Below are 21,026 nucleotides of genomic sequence, written 5' to 3' on the forward strand. Positions count from 1 at the left end.
AAAAAAAATCAGATTTTTTTTTGTCCCATTGTACCTGAATGCATCAAGTATGCACTCATAAAAATAAAGTGTATTGTGAGAATTAATAAGTTAACATTTTTGGTGATAAACCCTTATTGTTTTAGCTGCAATATTCTTATAACCAAAATGATAAAATCAGAATTTTTCTTGGCAAGTGCTGGTTAAAGTGTTGAATCTTTGCTCTGCCCATGGTAGTTGCCTCAGACCAGTAAAAAAGATTGTTTCATGTAAGGAAATTTGAAGCAACAATGCAATAACATGTTGGAGATTGGCTCCTAATATTTGAAGAGCCCAAGATGTAAAACCTGATTTGTCCCATTTAAAGTCACAAGTGTAAAAAATGGATTTTGTTGTATGCTTTCTGTACTGATTTATGGAACAGTCCTTCTGACATGAAGGATGTTACTTAATGGTCACCTCTTGAATTCATTTATATCAGGACACTTCAAAAACACTGACTGGTAGTTGGTTTCTTTCAAGATGTAACATTTTAGAGGCCGTTGCCATTTCTTTTTTCACTTGCAGCTTGCAAATCCCATTGGAACTTTCCAATTAATTTCCATGTTAGTGACTATATGTGCACCCTGAGGCACTGAGGGTGTGCTGATAAGCTACAGCTGCGTGGGCAACTGTGGCTCAGAAGCAGTTGTGATGTAAATTCCAGGGAACTTCAGATTTGGAGGGAAATAATGTAACACAGTGACGTGTGCCCCATGTGTCATTCGTTTTCCTGCAGCTAGTGGGCAAGAATATGATATGTAACTAGTTTCCGTCAGTATTCAGAGTCATTCATTCTACATAGTTTGCTCATAATGTCAGCTGTGAGAGAAGGCCGGCAGATAGAGACACACATAAAAAAAAGCAAGGGACAGAAAGAGAGAGAGAGGGAGAGGGAGGGAGAGAGGAAGTCAGATCCAGTGTGTGTGGGGACAGAAAGAGTGAATGAAAGTTAAAGATTGGAGAAGAGACCAGGAGAGGAGTGTACAGTTTCTGTTCTCCTTCAATGAAACATCTGACGACTCACTTCAAGGATTAAATCAAGTTAGAAAACCTATTGCAGACTACTAAACAACCTGGAGCGTGCTGGTGCTTTGGAGGTTACACCAATGGATACTGTTATAGCAGCATCGGTTGCATCATGCTCCCTTTTTACTAATGAACACATGGAAGCTGTACGACAGAAGGAGGTAAGGAGCAGATTTAATTTTGTGTGTGATGAGTGGGATTTCAACAGGCTCAGAATTTCACCCAGTGTTGAAGAATAATGTGGTTTCATCCTGACTTAAGTCACATATTTTCTGCTAAATCACCTTAATAACTGTAAAAATAAATTTAAGCGGGGGAGAAATTAGGATGTGACATTTTTATTTAGTAAAAATCTTGTTAGGGAAACCATCGGAGCTTATGTATTTTTTGTAAAAGCAACTTATTGGATGATGAAAACTGCAACCGCTTATGCATCTTTTGATTAATTATTCAGCTTAGGATGGCTTGTTGTTTTATCAGTAATCATGTGAATCTGTTTCCCAGCTAATCAGCCTATGTCGCTGAGGGCTACATGCAGTCCCTCGGCTCATGCACACTGTCATTTGGTCTACATATCAACTAAACAAATGATGACAGCAGCCTCAGAGCTGGGAAATTACCAAGCAATATCCTAGAGGCTGCTGAACTTTCAAGCATTGGCCTTAGAGATGTGAAAGTGTGAGAGGCAAGAAGAGCAGAGCAAAGGTTGGTCTCCAGTGAGGACAAAGCAGCAGGATAAGGAGGGTACTAAAGGAAAGAAAAGGCAGAGAAGAGTGATTCAATAATGCAAGAGCTCCCTAATGACTATCGCAATGTTGGTTTGTGTGATGAGCTGCTCTAGGGAGTTGCAACGAGTCCCTGGCTGTCATGTTTTTCCTTGAGTCTGCCCAGCTGGCCCCTGAATGCCGTGCATTACCAGCTGTGAATGAACGGTCACACTGCCTAATTTGTCTCACCAAGGATCTTAATCTCAAGTTGATGCACAGTGTGAACAAAAACCTTCAAGTGTGTGCAGAGATACTCAGTCTCAATGAAAACCACTTGTAAGTTGGAGCCAGGCCAGACAGGATGCCAATAAAAATGCTAAATATCCAAAATCTGGATGCCACATTCAGCAGAGCTAAGAAATGCTACGAGACATCAATCGATTTGCTTTAGATGGTTTCCTCTCTGTCTCTGTCTCAGGTGTACAGTGATCATGGCGGCCACTAAGAGAATGACAATCACGCCGGACTGCATCTACTCCACTGTCAACAGGTTTGTATCTGGATAACAGTGGACACTTTCCCTATAGGAAATACCCATTTTCCTCACAAAATCCTCCTGAGAAACAACACGAGTTTGGATGCCCTTTACTCATCACATCCATCAAGACAAAGTCAGAAAAGGTCTTTCAACTTAGGGCTCCCCATTTCCTCCTGTTTATTTATTAAAATATAACAGTTTGATGAAATGGGCTCTGTTCCAAGTATGTGTTTATTTATTGAGGCTGATGAGAAGAAGATGCTCGGTCATAGCCTTGTCCTCTGGCATTTACTCACAGGCTGAGTTTTCCCACTGTCGCCAGAAAAAGACTAACGTTACGTGTCCCCTCACTGGCAGTCTCAGTGACCGTACTGGGAAGTTCAGGAAACTCTGATAACAGCAACATTGTCTTTTGTGACATCTGACAACCCATCACCAAATGTGTACATTTCAATTAAAATATATAAAATGTAACTAAAACATATATAACAATGCTTTTTTTTCTCTATACAATTAATTAAGTCATGTGGTCATTTTTATTTATGTCACTTTTAGCTACTTATTTTAACTCTTTATTTATTAGCTAAACTTTATTCATTAGAATTATTTTATCTGTTTATCCAGTACTTTTAGCTAACATTATCTTCAAACATTTTTGGATCTGGTAGAATTCAAAACTGCACAAACAATGTTCAAAGCAAGGAATAATATGTTACCTAAAAACATACAGGAAATGTTTTCTGAAAGGGAAGGGAGTTATAAGTTAAGGGGACAATTAAACTTAAAGGTCTGCCGCACCCGCACAACAAAAAAGAACTTCTGTATCTCTGTTTATGGAGTTAAACTGTGGAATAGGTTAAGTGTGGAAGTAGGCCTACAGAAAAGCATGTGTGTGTGTGTGTGTGTGTGTATGTGTGTGTATATGTATGTGCGTGTGTATATATATGTGTGTATATGTGTATGTACATTGTACTGGTAGTTAAGCATATTTATACACATTTATGAATTATTTATGAATTATTATTATTATTATTATTATTATTATTATATGAGTTAAGGGGTAGGACTAGATAAGTTTACACTTCCTCCTACCCCCTTTCGAGCATGTGAAACGTGTGGAGGATCAATTTCTCATCCTTTTGTCTTTTTAGTTTTTGTTATTGTTGTCTGTCCGTCTGCTTGCCTTTTTTAATTTAGTATTCCTTTACTTGTCTACCTGTTATTTTTTTTTTTTTGTTTTGTTTCCACTGTTTACATGTTCGAAACAAAGACAATCAAGCAATCAATCAATCAAAACATTCATTCATTATCTTAGCTAAACTGTCAATTTTACTGATAGCTATCTAATGAGTTTTAGCTAACTTAACTATTTTAACTGTTTATTTAGTAACGTTATGTTTAGCAAACTATTCTAAACATTCATCCATCACTTTTAGCCATCTCAACTGTTTATTCATTAGGCTACTTTTAGCTACTTATTTTAACTCTTTATTCATTAGCTAAACTTTATTCATTAGAATGATTTTATCTGTTTATCCAGTACTTTTAGCTAACGTTACCTTCAAACATTCATTCATCAGCTAAACTGTCAATTTTACTTGTAGCTAGCTAATGAGTTTTAGCTAACTTAACTATTTTCACTGTTTATTCAGTATATTTAGCTAACTATTTTAAGAAATTCATCCATTACTTTTAGCTATTTCAACTGTTTATCCATTAGGTTATGTTTAGCTAACGTTACTTATTTCAACTCTTTAGTTATAAATTCATGAGAATTATTTTATCTGTTTATCCAGTACTTTTAGCCAACATTATCGTCAAACATTCATTCATTAGCTAAACTGTCGATTTTACTTTTAGCTAGCTAATGAGTTTTAGCTAACTTAACTGTTTATTCAGTATGTTAAGCAAACTATTTTAAACATTAATCCATTATGTTTAGCTATTTCAACTCTTTATCCATTAGAATACTTTTGGCTACTTATTTTAACTCTTATTCATTAGCTTAACTTTATTCATCATAATCATATTAAGGCTATCTGTTTATCCAGTACTTTTAGCTAACATTATCTTCAAACATTTATTCATTAGCTAAACTGTTTATCCATTACTTAGCTAGCTAATGGGTTCTAGCTAACTTAATCATTTTAACTGTTTTTTTTTTCAGTATGTTTAGCTATTGTAACTATTTTAAAAATTCATCCATTACTTTTAGCTATTTCAACTGTTTATCTATCTTTTTTCTTTATTCATTAGCTAAACTTAATTCATCCTAATTATATTAGGCTATCTGTTTTTTTTCTAGTACTTTTAGCTAACATTATCTATTTCAAATTTCAATTCATAAGCTAAACTGTTTATTAATTACTTTTAGCTAGCTAATAATTCCTAGCTAACTTAACTATTTTAACTGTTTAGCAAACTATTTGAAACATTCATCCATTACTTTTAGCTAGTTGTTCTTAGGTAATGATTTTCTCTAGCTAGCGTTGATCATTTGTTACTTTTAGCGAACTGTTTAAACTGTTTACAAATGACTTTGAGCTAACTGTATTAACTGTGGCCTTTATCCATTACTTTTATCTAACTATTTTAACTATCTTCTACTTTTAGCTTACCATTTTAACTACCCTGCTGGCCTGCTATCTACAACCTCAATTCCCAAAAAGTTGGGACGCTGTGTGACGTGAATACAGTACAGAGAGATATTTGAAGCTCAAACTGATAAACTTTATATTTTGTAAAATTTGATGCTTGCAACAAGTTCCAAAAAGGTTGGGACAGTAGCCTTTTTACCACTGTGTTACATCACCTTTAATTCAACAATACTCAGTAATCGTTGGGAAAGTCAGGACACTAATTGTCGAAGTTTTTAAAGTAAAATTCTTTCCCATTCTTGCATGATATACAAACTTAGCTGCTCAGCAGTCTGGGGTTTCCATTGTCGTATTTTCGCTTCATAGTGTGCCACATGTTTTAAGTGGGAGACAGGTCTGGACTGCAGGCAGGCCAGTCGAGTATTCCCACTCTTTTATTACAAAGCCATGCTGTTGTAACATGTGCAGAATGTGGCTTGGCATTGTCTTGCTGGAATAAGCAGGGACTTTCCTGATAAAGGCATCTGGATGGCAGCACATGTTGCTCCAAAACCTGTATGTTCTTTTCAGCATTCATGGTGCCTTCACAAATGTGCAAGTCCCGCATGATGCCATGGGTACACCCTCATACCATCACAGATGGTGGCTTTTGAACTTTGTGCTGGTAACAATCTGGATGGTCCTTACCTCTTAAGCCCAGAGGACACAACGTCTGATGATTTCCAAAAACATTTGGAAACTCGTCAGACAACAGCACACTTTCTCCACTTTGTGTCAGTCCATTTCACATAAGCTTGGGCAGATTGGTAGGATTTGGGTATAAATAAATTATTTAGTTTAAAATATGGCTTTTTGTTTATAGATATTATTCATGTAATATGCCGGCGGTAATCTAGGACTATCCGACCAGATAAAGAAGCAGAAGTTTATTGAGTATTGTGACAATAAACCTATAAAGATCAGCATCACACCAATTTGTCATCATATTTCATTGTTTATTTTTCAAAATTACTTAGCAACGTAAAGAACCGTGGCAGTAAAATGTGATCACCACTCTGCATATTCACATTTTAACCCTTCTTTTTCATTTTGTTCATGTTTATTGTTTGACATTTATCATTTTTTGTTAATTTGTAACTTTGTAACACCCAGTAAAAGCGTCTTTTCTTTTTATGTTTAGGGTAAAGACGAGCTCTGCTAGTGAGCAAAGTGATTTCCATATTGCCTCAGTGAAAAACAAGAAAGCTGGACAAAGAAGAGCGGGGGCACCAAAACTCCCCTTCACCGCATTAGACAACCTGAGCAACCAGAGGGAAGAATCACCCATGATGGCTCACAGGAGGTCGAGCTTTGACCGTCACAGCAGTGAAAACACTCTCCTGGTGGGCAACAAGCTCCCCAGATCCAGTGGAGGCAATATCAAGGACAAGATTTCCTTATGGGAGGGGAAGGAACCCACAGATTCACCCATTACCTCAGGTTCTTTGGGCCAGTGTACCATCATAAAAAGGACAGAGTCCCTCACAAAAAACAATAAAAGTTCTGATGAGCAGAGTGCAGAGGGATGCAGGAGAGTAGCCCAGAAGGAAAAGGAAAATCTTGGGAAAGAGAATGTAGGAAAACTTGGGGAATCAAGGTCTTGTTCACCTGTTGAAACTGGGAAACAGCAAAGAGGGACGCTCAACAGGAGCAAGCCTAGTGATAACCAAAAAGGTGAGGAATGCAGCAGAGTTGTCCACAAAGAAAAGCAACCTCATGAGAAAGAGAATGTTGAAAAACTTAATGATTCAAGGCCTTGTTCGCCTGTTGAAACTGGGAAACAGCAAAGAGGTACCCTCAACAGGAGGAAGCCTAGTGAGAACCAGAAAGGGGAGGAGTGCAGCAGAGTTGTCCACAACGAAAAGCAACCTCGTAAGAAAGAGAATGTAGAAAAACTTGGGGATTCAAGGCCTTGTTCACCCGTTGAAACTGGGAAACAGCAAAGAGGGACGCTCAACAGGAGCAAGCCTAGTGAGAACGAAAAAGGGGAGGAATGCAGCAGAGATGTCCACAAAGAAAAGCAACCTCATGAGAAAGAGAATGTAGAAAAACACGGAGATTCAAGGCCTGGTTCGCCTGCAGTAGCAGTGCAGCAGCAGGTGGGGACATTGAGGAAAAGCAATGAAAGGAAAACAGCAGAACAAAGCAGCCAAGAGAAGAGGGCTGTATTCACCCTTTTTAAAAATCTGGAGGCTATGGGGGAGAACCATGGGAAAACTCCTCCAGAGCTTGGAAACTACTTCTGCCCACCTAGCAAGGACAAACAGGTAGTTATGGGTCAAACTGGTGTGGTGAAAGGGAAGCAACACCAGGAGAATGTGTACACAGAGCCAGGGGTGCCCCCGATCAATCCAGTTCCCAAACCCAGACGTACCTTTGAGCATCCGACTGCGACCGCGATTGGAAAGAGTCAGAGGCAAAGGAAAGAGCAGAGGAACCTCCCGCCACTACCCTCCATCTCTACAAAAACGTCCTCAAAACCTCCTTCTGGTTTCTATGGGACACCCAAGGGTGAAAGAGTCAGAGACAATGTCAACAGGTATAGAGGGAACAAAAATTCAATGTGTTACTCATAGACAGAGCTTAACAATAAAATACAATGCTTAGTTTTGTGGCTATAGTAGCAGTTAGACCTGATGTTATGCTACCTGGATGAGTGAGAAAAATCCTAATTTACCAAATTATTTCATAATTTAGGAGCACATTTATACTGATGTGCACTTTTCTGTTCACAACAACAGGAAATCCTTTGAGTTTGAAGACTTTGCAGGGTCAACTAGCCCGCTCCTCTCTCGCTCACTGTCTCAGGAACATCACTATGAAGACATCCCAGGTCAGAGACCTCTATTATGCAACATTGATTTCCCTTTTTATGCCTCATGTCAGCGACAGCTGCGGCCAGAGGCATTACATCCATATGACATGTATGTCTATCCGTCCTATTCTCTAGAATTCTTGAGAACATGATATCTCAGGAATGCCTTGAGGGAATTTCTTTAAATTTGGCACATGCGTCAACTTGGTGGTCAAAGATCAAGGTCACCATGACCTCATAAACATGTTTTTGGCCATAACTCAAGAATTCATCTGCTAATTATGACAATATTTTACACAAATGTCTAAAATGATTTTTTCTTTATATATCCAAAAGGTCAAAGGTAAAGTCACTCTGACCCGGTCCATCTCATTCTTGTGAATGTGATATCTCAATAATGCCTTGAGGGAATATCTTCAAATTTGGCACAAACGTCTACTTGGACTCAATGTTGAACTGATACCAGTGGTCAAAGCGCAAAGGCCACTGCGACCTCTCAAAGATGTTTTTGGCCATAACTCAAGAATTCATACACTTAGTATAATTAAATTTCACACAAATGTCTAATACAATAAAATGATAAAGAGATGGCATTTTATATCCAAAAGGTCAAAGGTCAACTTCACTGTGATGTCATAATGTTCTGAAAAGACCCTTTTGTTGCCATTTTTCAGTGTCATAACTCAGAAACAGAAGGGGAGACATTTGGTCAGATACTGAAGTGATGGCTCTAATTTTGGGTGCAATCCTTGAAACTTTGTTGATTTCATAGGTTCTCTGTGCTGCTGGGTTGAAGATGTGCAAGAAGCATCCATGTTATGTGAAAAAATACACTTAATACCTTCACCTAAATTCCTTCAAAGTCTTTACTACATATAAAGGCTGGACAGACATGGATGTAAATTGCAACTTGATTGGTTGGAGGAGGTCGAGAGGAGGCAAAATGATAGATCTGATTTAAGAAACAAATATTAGACAGTAAGGCATTTTGGCACACTTTTTCACTTTCCTGCCAATAGTTACATGAAAAGATTGATTATAACTCTTATGATTATTGACCATTTCTTAGCTGGGCGCAGTGCTTTCCTGGAGTCTCTCAGAAGTTGGAAGATTTCTTACCTTTGGACAGAGCCAGGCTAGCTGTTTCACATTTCCAGTCTTTGTGCTAAGCTACGCTAATTGTTTCCTGGCTGTACCCTCATATTTATCAGCCAGATATGAGAGTGGTATAAATCTTCTCCTCTCACTCTTGGCAAAAAGAAAACAGGAATTGAACTATTTCCTTAAAGTGGACCAGACTGAACTGGACTGTTAAATGGGGCTGAAGTTCATGAAAATGTCCCTGGCAATTTCTGGAATCAGTGTAATACTTGAATGATTCTGATGTTTTTCCTCTCCTTCAGGAACAACATTCATATTTTGTACAATATAAATAACATCAAGTTTACAGATACTGGATATTACAACTGGCAGCTTCAGTCTGAAAATACTGGAATAGCCTGCCCATATAGTTCAGACTGTGAGACTTCAGAAAAAATGCTGATAAACATGTGTTGAATGTTGCCATCTTTGTTCCCCCTGCAGATTTATCCAAAGAGAACCCATATGAGGACATAGAGCTGGAAAGTCAATGCTCCCAGCAGTCTTTGCCCTCCTCTCCTGGCGCCGATACCACCAAGGTTCCTACAGTAGAAGCCGAGCATAATACTTTACAGTGACACCACTTCTTATTTAAACAACTATGAAAATGTATAAAATTATTTTCTTGTCTTCAGATGTCCAGGCCCGGCTTCTTCAGGCAGAACTCAGCCAGGAGCTTTAAGCTGCTGGACCTGCGGAGAACAAACCAGTCACCCCACAGTACCAGCAGCGGGGGTGTTTCATCTCCACTCCAGCTCAGCCCTCCCTCCACTCCCACTGGGCCTGAACACAATTCCTGGCTGCCCGGGGATCCCTACAGTCGCACCTGCCGCAGGATACCAACGGTTTGTGCCTGAGTGGCAACTTAAGAGCTGCATATGTATTTCTGATTCAGAATCGCTGAATCAGTAGAAGTTTTCTCCAACAACCCTAATACTTGTAATGATATTTTTTTTAATTTAAATTAAGTGTGGCTGCCAAAATATAATTCATTGGTGGTTAGTTCTCATCCTTTGGGAGAGATATCATGCTGTAGTATTTCCTCACACTGATTCACATTTTTTCCAACAGGTTGTGCTAAGAATCAACAGCATCTTCGAGGCTCGAATCGGGAAGAAACATCTGCGAAGGATCTATCATTACGCCGAGACAAGTTCAGGCAGAGGTGATGATGATAAAATTAAATGTTATTGTATTTATTTTCTAATGGCTGTAATGTAAATGTGGAGCTTTGTTTTAAGAGACATAACTTTTGTTGGCAGTAACGGATGACAACAGTGACTCTGAAAGTGAAGCTGAAGAAAGAGCGAAAGGTAGATGACCACACTCTTTTTGTCTTAAACTTTTTTACATCTTTGGATGTGTTCAGTTTTTACCACACTGTATCTTACTCTCCAGCTCATCGCCAGCGTCTCGTGTCAGTCAAGTCCATACTGAGCCATCCAAACCAAGGTCACTACAACGGTACCAACAGCAGAAACAGCTCTCTGGAAAAAGAGCTCCACCAGCGTCTTCTCTTTGAATATTTTCTAGTCGTGTCACTGCAGAAGTCGAAGGCTGGCGCCCACTATCTACCGGAAGTCACACAGCAGTTCCCCCTGAAGGTCAGGAGCAAAGGGGTGCTTCAATCTGTACTTGCCTTTTGTGATAATTATGGTTTAAGGGGGCAGGCCACCAATTTTATCCTTTGAAGGTTCTGTATGCGACATTCAGACAGTGGTTGTGTCATAGCATCCTGAACAGAAAATGAAGTCACAGTAAATTGGGCATTTAAACATGGGGTCTGTGGGGACTGACTCGTTCTTGCAGCCAGCCTCAAGAGGCCATTTCGAGGAGCTTTTGGCAACATTGGCTATATTTGTCAGCCCCTAAAGCTGCTGCTTAGTAGGAGCCAGTCTTTCATTTTTGGACTCACATTAAAGACAAAAAATTCAGGACATTTTGGCCACTACTCCATCTATTTTTACCTTCTTTTTTTTTTATCTCTTGTGAGTCCACAAACGTTATGGAATACCAAGTAATACTAAAATCCCAAAAGTACCCCTTTAACTGTTGGTTCCAAAACGCCTCCACATATCTACATATTTTGCCCCAGAGACAAAAGGCAACATTTAGATTAATTCAAAATACGGACAGATTCCTAATAGACAAGATTGTTGGAATACAAGAAAAGCTGAACTTGCAAGACAGAGGCTTTAAACCAAGAGTCTTTGTTGCAGCATTCATCTATCCTAATTCAAACCTGTAAACTTATATTTGTTAATAAGAACATGCAAACCTTTAACCGCTGATTGTGGATAAAAATGCATAAAATAGTGATGGAAATGAAGTTAATGAAAGTAGCAAAATTTAGTCCCATTGCATAACTGCTTTGCTTATGTTGCAGCTGGAGCGCAGTTTCAAGTTCATGAGGGAGACGGAGGATCAGCTGAGGATAATTCCTCAGTTCTGTTTCCCTGATGCAAAAGCATGGGAGCCAGTGGAGAACTACCCAAGGTAAAAGTGTAAAAATTAGCGTAATGCCACTGATTATAAAGATAATGTAATGGTCAAAATAGCTTTAAATACTCTCCCCAGAGCCATTTCTCACCCTTAACAACTCAGTATGAGACATATAGGCAAAGAAAATTCAACTCTTATTACCACTAGAAAACTTGCTGCTTAACCTATGGAACTGATGTGGACTGATGATGTAGGTTTTATATGTCTGTAATTATTTATGTGTATTTTTATATGTAAAATCAAAATATGCTAATTACATGTTTATGTGTGTATTTGTTGTGGGTCATCCCTCATAGTGAGATGTTCTCCTTTGTTTTGACTGGAGAGGATGGGAGCAGGAGATTTGGATACTGCCGGCGTTTACTGGTAAATACAAATGAGTAGAATAAAAAAGTGCACCGCTACTGAACAGGAAGTGGCTAAATACCATGATGACGGCTGAGTAAATAACTGTGCCAAAATAGTCGGCATGCCTGTGGGAAAATTGTCCATCTGAGAGTCTGGGAGGAAGTGTGTGTGTGAGTGTGTATGTGTGTGCCTTTGCATATGTTTCTGTTTATGTATTTTTACAGTATATGTCTGTTTCAGTGCTGTTGATGTGTATGTTAATGTGTTTTGATTTTTAAAACCTTTATATGGCCTCTGTCATGTGGAAACCTTGCAACTCTTTGGGACAGTTTATATGGTTCCTTAGGAAAAACGGCTCTTTGGTGTATTCAGCAACATTTTTTGATTAATAAAATACTCAGTTGTCCAGTTGTTAAAGGTAGAGTGTGTCGTATTTAGGGGCATGTATTAGCAGAAATTGTATACAATATTCATAGCTATGTTGTCATTACATTAATCCTTTTCCACAGTGTCAGCCAGGTTTTTCTACAGAAGCCCAGAACAGACATTCCAATCTTTGATAGGGACCTTCACATTTTAGCATCGGCCACCATAACTCTTGTACATGCTTGACACATGGGAGAAGTTTCAGTTGGTTGCAGTTGGTTGCTACATACTTAATGTAAAGTTATGGTGGCTGGATTTTGGCAAGTAAAGTTACTGTGGTTGAGTTAAGGAAAAGAAACATGGTGATGACATACCCTAAAATAACTCAAGTTCACTCAAAGTTAAGATGGATCTGGGCACTGGTCTCTGGGGGGAAAGTCCTGTGTTTTTTGACCCATCCAGCACCCCAGCCTGATCCTTATTGGACCGTTTCCTTCTTTGCTACCATCAGCGCATTAGTCATGTGATCACACTCTTCTCAAATACGTAAGTTTTACGTGAATTAGTAGTTTAGGAATAGATGGGATACATGTGAATTTTGGTGCATTACTTTTCGTAGGAAAACATATCACATTGCATGAGAACAGCCTGCTCGATGCCAAAAACACAAAGTCTTAAAAATATAGGGTAGTTAAACTGAGTTTCTCAAGTTCCAAGAAGTTTAGCATTTTGAGATTTTCAGTAAATATGGGCTGCCAGTGAAATTTTAAACTTTTCTTTTCAGCCCAGTGGAAAAGGGAAACGTCTACCAGAGGTCTACTGTATTGTCAGTCACCTTGGATGTTTCAACCTGTTCTCCAAGGTAAACCAACCCCTCTGGTCCCCTATGAAAACAAATTGACACTAGTAATCAAGCAACTTTATAAGGTGTGTGTATGTGTGTGTCTGTATGTGTATTATTTATGTTGTGGGGATATAATCTGTTTATAGACTCACACTGTGGGGACTCACCTCCTTATGGGGACAAAACCCATGTCCCTATCATGTATAAAATTTAAGGGTGAAGGCTTGGGTTAGGGTTAGCATAAGAAAAAATGAATGGAGTGTGTGTATGTCTGTATTGTAGGTGCTGGATGAGGTGGAGAGGCGGAGGGCTTTGTCCCCAGCCCTTGTGCAGCCTTTTATGAGAGCCATCATGGAGGCTCAGTTTCCAGCTCCAGGCAGAACCATCACCATTAAAACCTTCCTCCCTGGCTCAGGAACTGAGGTGAGAGACACTAAAATAATGAAACTAAGACCCTATTAACCTAAAAAAAATATGTTTGATTGTCCGTTACAATATCAGGTTAGCCCACTATAGTCTGTACTGAGATAATGTAACTTTATTGCTTGTGTCAGCATTTTGGCAGCAATAATCTTAAAGGATTTAGTGATGTGCGAATCACTCATTGAGCTGCAGTGTGTAGATACATATTCATGGCATGTTTTACTAAAGTTTTAAAATGTATCTCAACTCATATGCTCCATATAATGTTACAGTCACTCAGCTATCTTCAAGACTAAAAATAAAATCCTCAAGACACTTGAAATAAAAACAAGTCCTTTTAAGGAGTGTGTGACAAATCTTTGTTTTTCAAATCGACTTTCAGTAACAAGCAACTCAAAAGCTAGTGTGTAAAACATGTCAGAGGGTCAATTTAAAAACTATAAATTACAGTATTTATGGTGTCCCATAACATTGTATATTGATTCATCATATTCCCAGGTAATGGAGCTCTGTCGACCTTCTGACTCGCGCTTGGAGCATGTGGACTTTGAGTGTCTCTTCTCCTGTCTGAGTCTGCGCCTGCTCCTCCGGGTGGTGGGCTCTCTGCTGCTGGAGCGAAGGGTCATCTTCACAGCTGAGAAACTCAGGTTGGTGCTATTTTACCTACGGGCTTTCACAACATATTAAAAAAACGGTATCTCCCCTCTATGTGACAGCTCATTTGATGGCTCATAAAATATGAGATTTAACTGAACATCCTTCTTCCACTGTTTATGTAAAAATGGAGTCGGCTGATATGAGGTGCAAGTGTCAGGGATGTTTACATTATGAAGTTATAAGAAACGTGGGTGGTCCAGACCCTCGATTTTAAATAAATTTAAGGCAGCCCCAGTTTTATTCAGAGGACATACCAGAGAGATATTTTGAGGCTGGCCTGTTGAGTTGTTGTGTTGGGGCCAGCTTGTTTGTTCTGCAGGAGAAAGCCAGTGGGAGTCAGAAAGAGTGGTCACAGTAGTGGAATGCGAAGCTGAGTGACGTAAATGAAAGAAGTATGTAGCTTTACTTTCCTCCCTGGGAAATGTTGGTGCTGTAGGGATTAGTCACAGTGATTAGACTGTATTTTAGACCATAGCACCCTCATGTGGTGAGAATGAAGAAGTTACTTCTGCATCTTTGCTCTTCTCTGCCTCTCCCTCTCTTTGTAACTCTCATCCAGAAAAAGCATAGCAAAAAATAGCAAAATAGTGTAAGCTTTAAAGGGTGACATTAGTATTTTTCCCATGTTCTTGTCTCCAAGTGACGAATGGGACAATTTTTTAAACTAGTAAAGTATAGAGTGCTATAGCTGGCATCCGCAAAACAGGCTGCAATGTAACCATTCCATCTTCACACCGTCAATGAACGTCCACTAAAAGTGCTTGTTCGTGCCACTGACAGGGTCCGATTACTATTCTAAGTGTCTGACAACTAATGGAAAGGATCCCTTCAGAAATAGAGTGTTTTGTTAAAGAGTAAGATCCTTTTTGTTTAACCAGAAACAGCCCTGAATTTGCTATCGCCAAACACACCAGACACCATTAAAATGAATGGCAATTTTATCATATTTAAACACACAAAATCGGCAGAAACAAAACTCACAAAAATTATCTAGGTTCGTCCTCCACTATTTCAACAATAACCAACTCTAGTTTGGTCAAAACAAACCCTTAATTCAGCCAGTTAAATGTGAAAATGTGCTGACTGTGTACACACTAAAATTACTGTTTATTTAAATGGAGTCTGGTGGAATTGGTAATGGTGATTTCAGGGCTGTTTCGAATTAGATTCGTTTTTAGCTTTCTTTGAAAAATATTTGCAAGCTAGCTTCCCTGATATCTATAGGTAGTGTGTTCCATATCTTTGGGGCATAATTGACAAAGGCTACATCCCAGATCTTCTTGCGGCTGTTGCTGGGAGCCTCCAACAAACCAGCAGCAGATGATCCCGGTGTTCTTGGGGACAAATAGTTAACAAGACAGTTAGCAATGTAGCTAGGTCCTAGCCCATGTAGGGCTTGTATATCAGGATGAGGACCTTAAAATCAATTCTACATGTAATAGGACAGCACTGATGGTGCGAACATGCCCCGAGTGGTTCAATTGCAGCTTGTATCACCACGGCTGGCTGCAGTCCTACTTGTTCAATATGGGACTGAATACAAAAATTGTTGTCACTTAGACACAAAATTTACCCTAAAAACATTTTCCCTCTCCTTGCAGTACTCTTTCTCAGTGCTGCCATGCTGTTGTGGCGCTGCTTTACCCCTTCGTATGGCAGCACACTTACATCCCTGTGCTGCCCTCGGCCATGCTCGACATCGTCTGCACTCCAACCCCGTTCCTCGTTGGCCTGCTGTCCAGCTCCCTGCCCCAGCTCACTGAGCTGCCCCTGGAGGAGGTAAGACAGGCACTAATTAATAAGTATAACTTAGGTCATCTAAAGAAAACTGTATTTTCAGCTGTTAACAGATTTATCACATCCATACATCAATACAAAATGTTGTACATTGCAATAATTTAGGCTTTCTGTGCACAGGTTCTGGTTGTGGATCTTGGACACAGTCGATTTCTCAGACAGGTAGGCCATGTGTTGAATCATGTTTATGTGTGATTTTATGGATTCCTAACATACCTATAAATTAATTTCCTACCCTGTTTTGTCACACGTAGTTGGACGATGAAGACTCCATCCTGCCTTCTAAGCTCCAATCAGCCCTGGAGAATGTCCTGGAGAGGAGACGAGAGCTAGCTAATGATAGAAGCGGAGAAACGGCCGGTGGTGAGACATAACAAGGGCTGGAACTGAAAACTAGCCATAAAAGCCATTTCATTTTGCAACCGAGCAACAATGTTTATCCTCTCCTCTTCAGATTCCAGCCATCTTAGCACCGTTGTGTCCGAGGCCTTTGTTCGTTTCTTTGTGGAGCTCGTAGGCCACTACCCACTCTTCATCACAGGTGAACGGGAAGACGGTTACTCCTCTTCTTCTTCCTCCCCGGTCCCCTGCTATTTCCAGCGTGAAGGTTTCCGTAAGGCGATCCCGTCTAAGACTACGCGTCGCTTCCTGGAGGTCTTCATGGAGACCCAGATGTTCGGCTGGTTCATCCAGGAGAGGGAGCTCCACAGGCAGGCTCTGAGAGGTAAACAGCTGCAGTGAAAAGAAGACTGTCGGGGAGGTGATCCAGTGATTCATGGTTCTTTCTCTTTCATCAGGACTGTTTGAAGTGAGGGTGCAGGAGTATCTAGACTCCATCCACGAGAATGAACACCGGAGGGTTAACAGGTTCCTTAAAGGCTTGGGTAAGGTTGCTTCTGAGCAATTATTTCTTTGTACAAATGATCCACTGTTGGCTCATTCTCACCTTAAACCGCTTCTGTTTCTTTTCCTTCGTTCCAGGAAGCAAAATGAAATTTCTTTCCAAGAAATAATTGCACAAAAAGAGACAAAGACTCAAAAGAAGTACTGACACAAGGGTGGACTTCAAGGATCAAAGAAGTCCAACAAAAGAAGCTATCCTTTGAGTGCTTTTTCAGAGACGCTCGTTCATGCCATCCTCTTCTGTATCAATGTGTAAGACTTTTGCTCAGATACACATAGCCTGTGGTGAATCACAAATTCGTCTCATCGAAGGAAAATCCTGCTGTATTTCACATGAGATTGGGACTGTAGACTCACAACAATGTTTAAGAGGTTCCAGGTGGGTTGGTTTTTAAGTTATACACAAACAGACAAACCAGACAAAATTGGTCTTAGGTAGGGGAGAATTGGGCTGGTTGTCACAATTTTTACTTTCATTTGAACCCTTCAAACTGTATCCTTAATAGATTCCCTTTCAACATATAATGGTAGTCTAAAATGTCATGTAGGAATGGAGTGACCTTACTCTCCTTATGCTTACTCAATTCAAAAGATATGGACTGTCAAATATGTCCAACATGTTCTCATCCCAACTTGTCAAAATATTGCTGCTTTGTCAGTGGACTTTCAGGTCTACTTATGACACCATAGGTATCTTCCTGCCTCTGTTGTTAATGTTAATGTTCCAGGACGCCATGTTAATTTTTGCTTGTGACTTGCATTGTGTCTTTTCAAAATACACTCCCGTCTCCACAGGAAATGTACGGTTTCTGCTCGTTAGATAGAGTCTTCCTCAAAATACACTTACGTCAATAAAACACCTCATGGTTTCGTTTATTTCCTTGCACAACAAAGGTACATGTTTAGTTTCAGAAAAAACATCATGGTTTGACTAAACAACACATTCATGAGAGAAGCGAACAGCAGACTCTTGGGTGAAAGTCCAGGGTTTGTTGTACCCACCCACCTTCCCTCCCACCTGCCCTATAGAGACTTTCCATTTCCTTACTTTACATTGTTATCGGCAGCTTTACAAACTGCCGCCAACCAGTGCGTTTCATAACACTAGAAAAAGTACCTTTGTGCATCAGTATCCTACATCTAACCTATATCTAATGCCCAGATCACTGACAAAGCCGTGGTTTTTGACGAGTTCAGAATAAGAACAGGCTGATATGTCTTGTGCACTCACAACAGGGTTGGTTGTCTCTGTGTTATTTTAATGGGGAAAAACTAAAATGGGAGGCAATCTTAAAAATGAACTTAGAATGTTTATCTTCATTGAAATGTTTTATTGAAATGCAACAACATAACCAGCTCATGCATCAAGAAAAAATGAGCAAGAAAAACTTAACCTATAAGAGCATTTTTTATCCTTATATAACATAAAGAACCAAACAAATAACAATACATGAGGCAACAAACACTGAAGACAATGTGCCAACCATCCCCAACTAACATAACAGCCACAAGTTGTATCCTAGCTAAGAAACATCCGATCTAAACTACAGCTCTCCCTATATATTTTTTAATGGTGATAGCTGTTTTAGTAATGACCCCACTGTGTACAAGCTTAGAAGAGAAACACAGAGCATTTTGACATATAACAGTTAAAGTCCTCACCTCTATGTCAAGTGTCTTACTCCTGAAATAACCCTGTAGGTGACCTTTGTCCCTAATCCTGAAAATTTAAGTACCAGTATTTCTAACAGTGTCCTTTATGGAGCGAGATCTAATGAATGTGACAACCAACTCGTGACAACCAACCCACTGAATTGGTCACTGAATTGAGGAAAATGAGGTGAATCATATGCTACTCAGTATGGTAGTCACTCTTTGTATACACTGTAAATGGACTTGAAGTGCACTGTCATAATATTATGTGAATCCACTAGGGGGCAGTAGTATGTTTACTCTGATTAGATGATCTTGACACTATCAGTGAGTGACCAGAGAATGACACAGACCTGCTTTCCCGCTCTTTAATGCTTCAGTTTTATTTTGGTCATAACAGTGACAACATCACAAGTAAATAAATACAATAAAACAAATAAATATGTTTTCTGTTATGAAGCGGTTATTGATGTTGTCATGTTTTTTTTCCAGTGTAACAAATGCCCAGGTCTCATGTAATCACTGCATTACATGTTTAAAGTTTGGATGTCATTGTTGTAAACTTTGTGAATTTCTTTCCCCGCTATCCTCCAGGTTGTAGATTATAGATGATGATATTAGTTTAAGGTAAGAACATACTGTATCCAATGACACTGTGCACATTTTAAAATATGAGCTTTGTTACACCCTGGAAAATCCTGAGAAGCAAATCAAAGCCAAGTGAATTGTGTTCACTCAGCATTCGTGTGCCAGTTTTACGCAGTGAGTAATCCGCATACCACCCATTTGCTAACCATTCGCTGCTGTGTTTGTGTGTTCGAAGTTATTTGGACTTTTTACTACAAAGAGTCTCGGTTCAGAGTTGGTGGCAGCTTTACTATTTTAGACTCTGAGTCATGGAAACAAAGCAGATCTCTGGCCCACGAAGAGGAAAGCACATCTTTGTCAGCATGAAAACATAACACAGGTGCAGAGCAGAGCATAGTAGTGTATTGTCTTAGGACTGGTGTGCTCAGTTCGTGACTGCTGAGCAAGCCCAAACGCCCCGGGCGTCACACAGCACCTAACCTGTCATCTTGTTCGTAGCGAGTTCACGCACACACACACACACACACACACACACACACACACACACACACACACCTGCTGACACAGATGTTGATGCATATACACAGATGCATACAAAACATACTGTATATAAAACACATATAAGCCTATATACACACACGCACACATATTGTACATAGTGTAAAGCAATGATTCTCATAGAAAGATTGTGGAGTAGTTTAATTAATGTGGAAAAAAAAACAGTTTTAAAAACATAGCTTATAGTAATGGATAAGCTCACATGGTTACCATTATTAGAAATAATAATAATAATAAATACATTTCAGCTGAAATTTGAAATTTTAAAAACCCAAAAAACATGGTTTGAAAATAAAACCCATGTTAGTGAGCACTTTTCCGAGATAACCCATCCACCTGACAGGTGGAGCATATCAAGATGCTGATTAAACAGTGTGACAGGTGTGCCTTGGGCTGGTAAAAACACAAGGCCACTCTAAAATCTGCATTTTGATTACACAACACAATGCTACAGATGTCACAAGGCTTGATGGAGCGTGTCATGTCATGTCATCCTGACTGCAGGAATGTCCACCAGAGCTGTTGCCCATGAACTGAATGTTCATTTCACTACCATGAGGCCAATGTCTTTTCTGTGAATTTTGGCGGGCAAAACTGCACACTTTTGAGTGTCCTTTTCTTGTGACCGTCCCAGGGCACACCTGTGTAGTAATGATACTGTTTAATCAGCATCTTGATATGTCACACCTGTCAGGTGGATGGATTATCTTGGAAAAGGAGAAGTGCTCAATAACATGGATTTTAACAAATTTGTGACCAAAATTTGAGAGAAATATATCTATTAAGTGCATAAAAAAGTCTTAGATCTTTAACTCAAACCTGTGAAAATGGGAACAAAAACAAAAGTGTTTCGTTTAAATTTTTGTTCAGTACAAATCATAGAATTGATAAATGGTTATTAGCTTAAAGTGGATAAACAACCAAAAGAGATATAAGCTAAAAGTGTTAGATAGCTAGATGGATAAACCTTGACAACACTGACTTGTATCTGTGTAAAGTTTGTCAGTAGAGAGGTGGTTTAACTTTCCTCTACTGATGGGATTGATGTCTGTGGATTTCCTCTAAAATCTGAGATTCAAATGTACACTGGGCAAACTAGATTAAGTACATCATCAATACAAGTCCGTAGTTTTCTTATGCGCCTTTTTAACCCCTCATCCAATAAAAAACCTGATACACAGAAACCTTGAACATTGAATCCAATATGTTTTATTGTTCTATTCGTTATCAAAATCTGCAATGAGACAACATGGAGTCAAGTAGCGAGGGTTGATGAGTGTTGCTGTCTTGCTTCTTGACGGTAGAAAAAAAAAGGAATTATTGGGTCCACCCAATCCTAAGAAGGTGTTATACGGAATTATTGTGATTGTTTCCAGGTGACTGGTTCATGATGTCAGTTTGATATGCTACTAGCAATACTGGACCCATACATTAAAAGGACACCTACCAAGTTCTGTGATCCAACTGATCCTGAACATCGGTTGGTGGTATGTCAGGATGTGAT

The 21,026-nt window shown here is 39.4% G+C and overlaps 1 protein-coding gene across 1 annotated transcript; it reads left to right on the forward strand.

Moving 5' to 3' along the window:
- Positions 1-950: 950 nt before the first annotated feature.
- LOC126385139 (DENN domain-containing protein 2A-like) lies at positions 951-18,831 on the forward strand. The gene is made up of 20 exons (XM_050036688.1): positions 951-1,208; positions 2,233-2,304; positions 6,070-7,467; positions 7,670-7,761; positions 9,328-9,422; positions 9,519-9,728; positions 9,955-10,048; positions 10,146-10,196; positions 10,282-10,487; positions 11,270-11,379; positions 11,682-11,751; positions 12,884-12,961; positions 13,226-13,366; positions 13,865-14,013; positions 15,625-15,802; positions 15,941-15,982; positions 16,075-16,183; positions 16,275-16,544; positions 16,618-16,704; positions 16,802-18,831. The coding sequence occupies exons 1-20, from the start codon at positions 1,177-1,179 to the stop codon at positions 16,831-16,833; spliced, it is 3,516 nt and encodes a 1,171-aa protein (XP_049892645.1). The 5' UTR covers positions 951-1,176; the 3' UTR covers positions 16,834-18,831.
- Positions 18,832-21,026: the final 2,195 nt, after the last annotated feature.

The sequence above is a fragment of the Epinephelus moara genome, chromosome 23 (genome assembly GCF_006386435.1).
Source record: "Epinephelus moara isolate mb chromosome 23, YSFRI_EMoa_1.0, whole genome shotgun sequence".
Classification (NCBI taxonomy): Eukaryota; Metazoa; Chordata; class Actinopteri; order Perciformes; family Serranidae; genus Epinephelus; species Epinephelus moara.

What these genes read in the sequence shown, in the direction of transcription:
- LOC126385139 (XM_050036688.1), top strand. Translation starts at nt 1,177, where the DNA reads ATGAACACATGGAAGCTGTACGACAGAAGGAG. An exon ending in GTCAGAGACAATGTCAACAG is followed by an intron (nt 7,468 to 7,669) that starts GTATAGAGGGAA and finishes TCACAACAACAG; the next exon opens with GAAATCCTTTGAGTTTGAAG. An exon ending in GTTTCAACCTGTTCTCCAAG is followed by an intron (nt 12,962 to 13,225) that starts GTAAACCAACCC and finishes TCTGTATTGTAG; the next exon opens with GTGCTGGATGAGGTGGAGAG.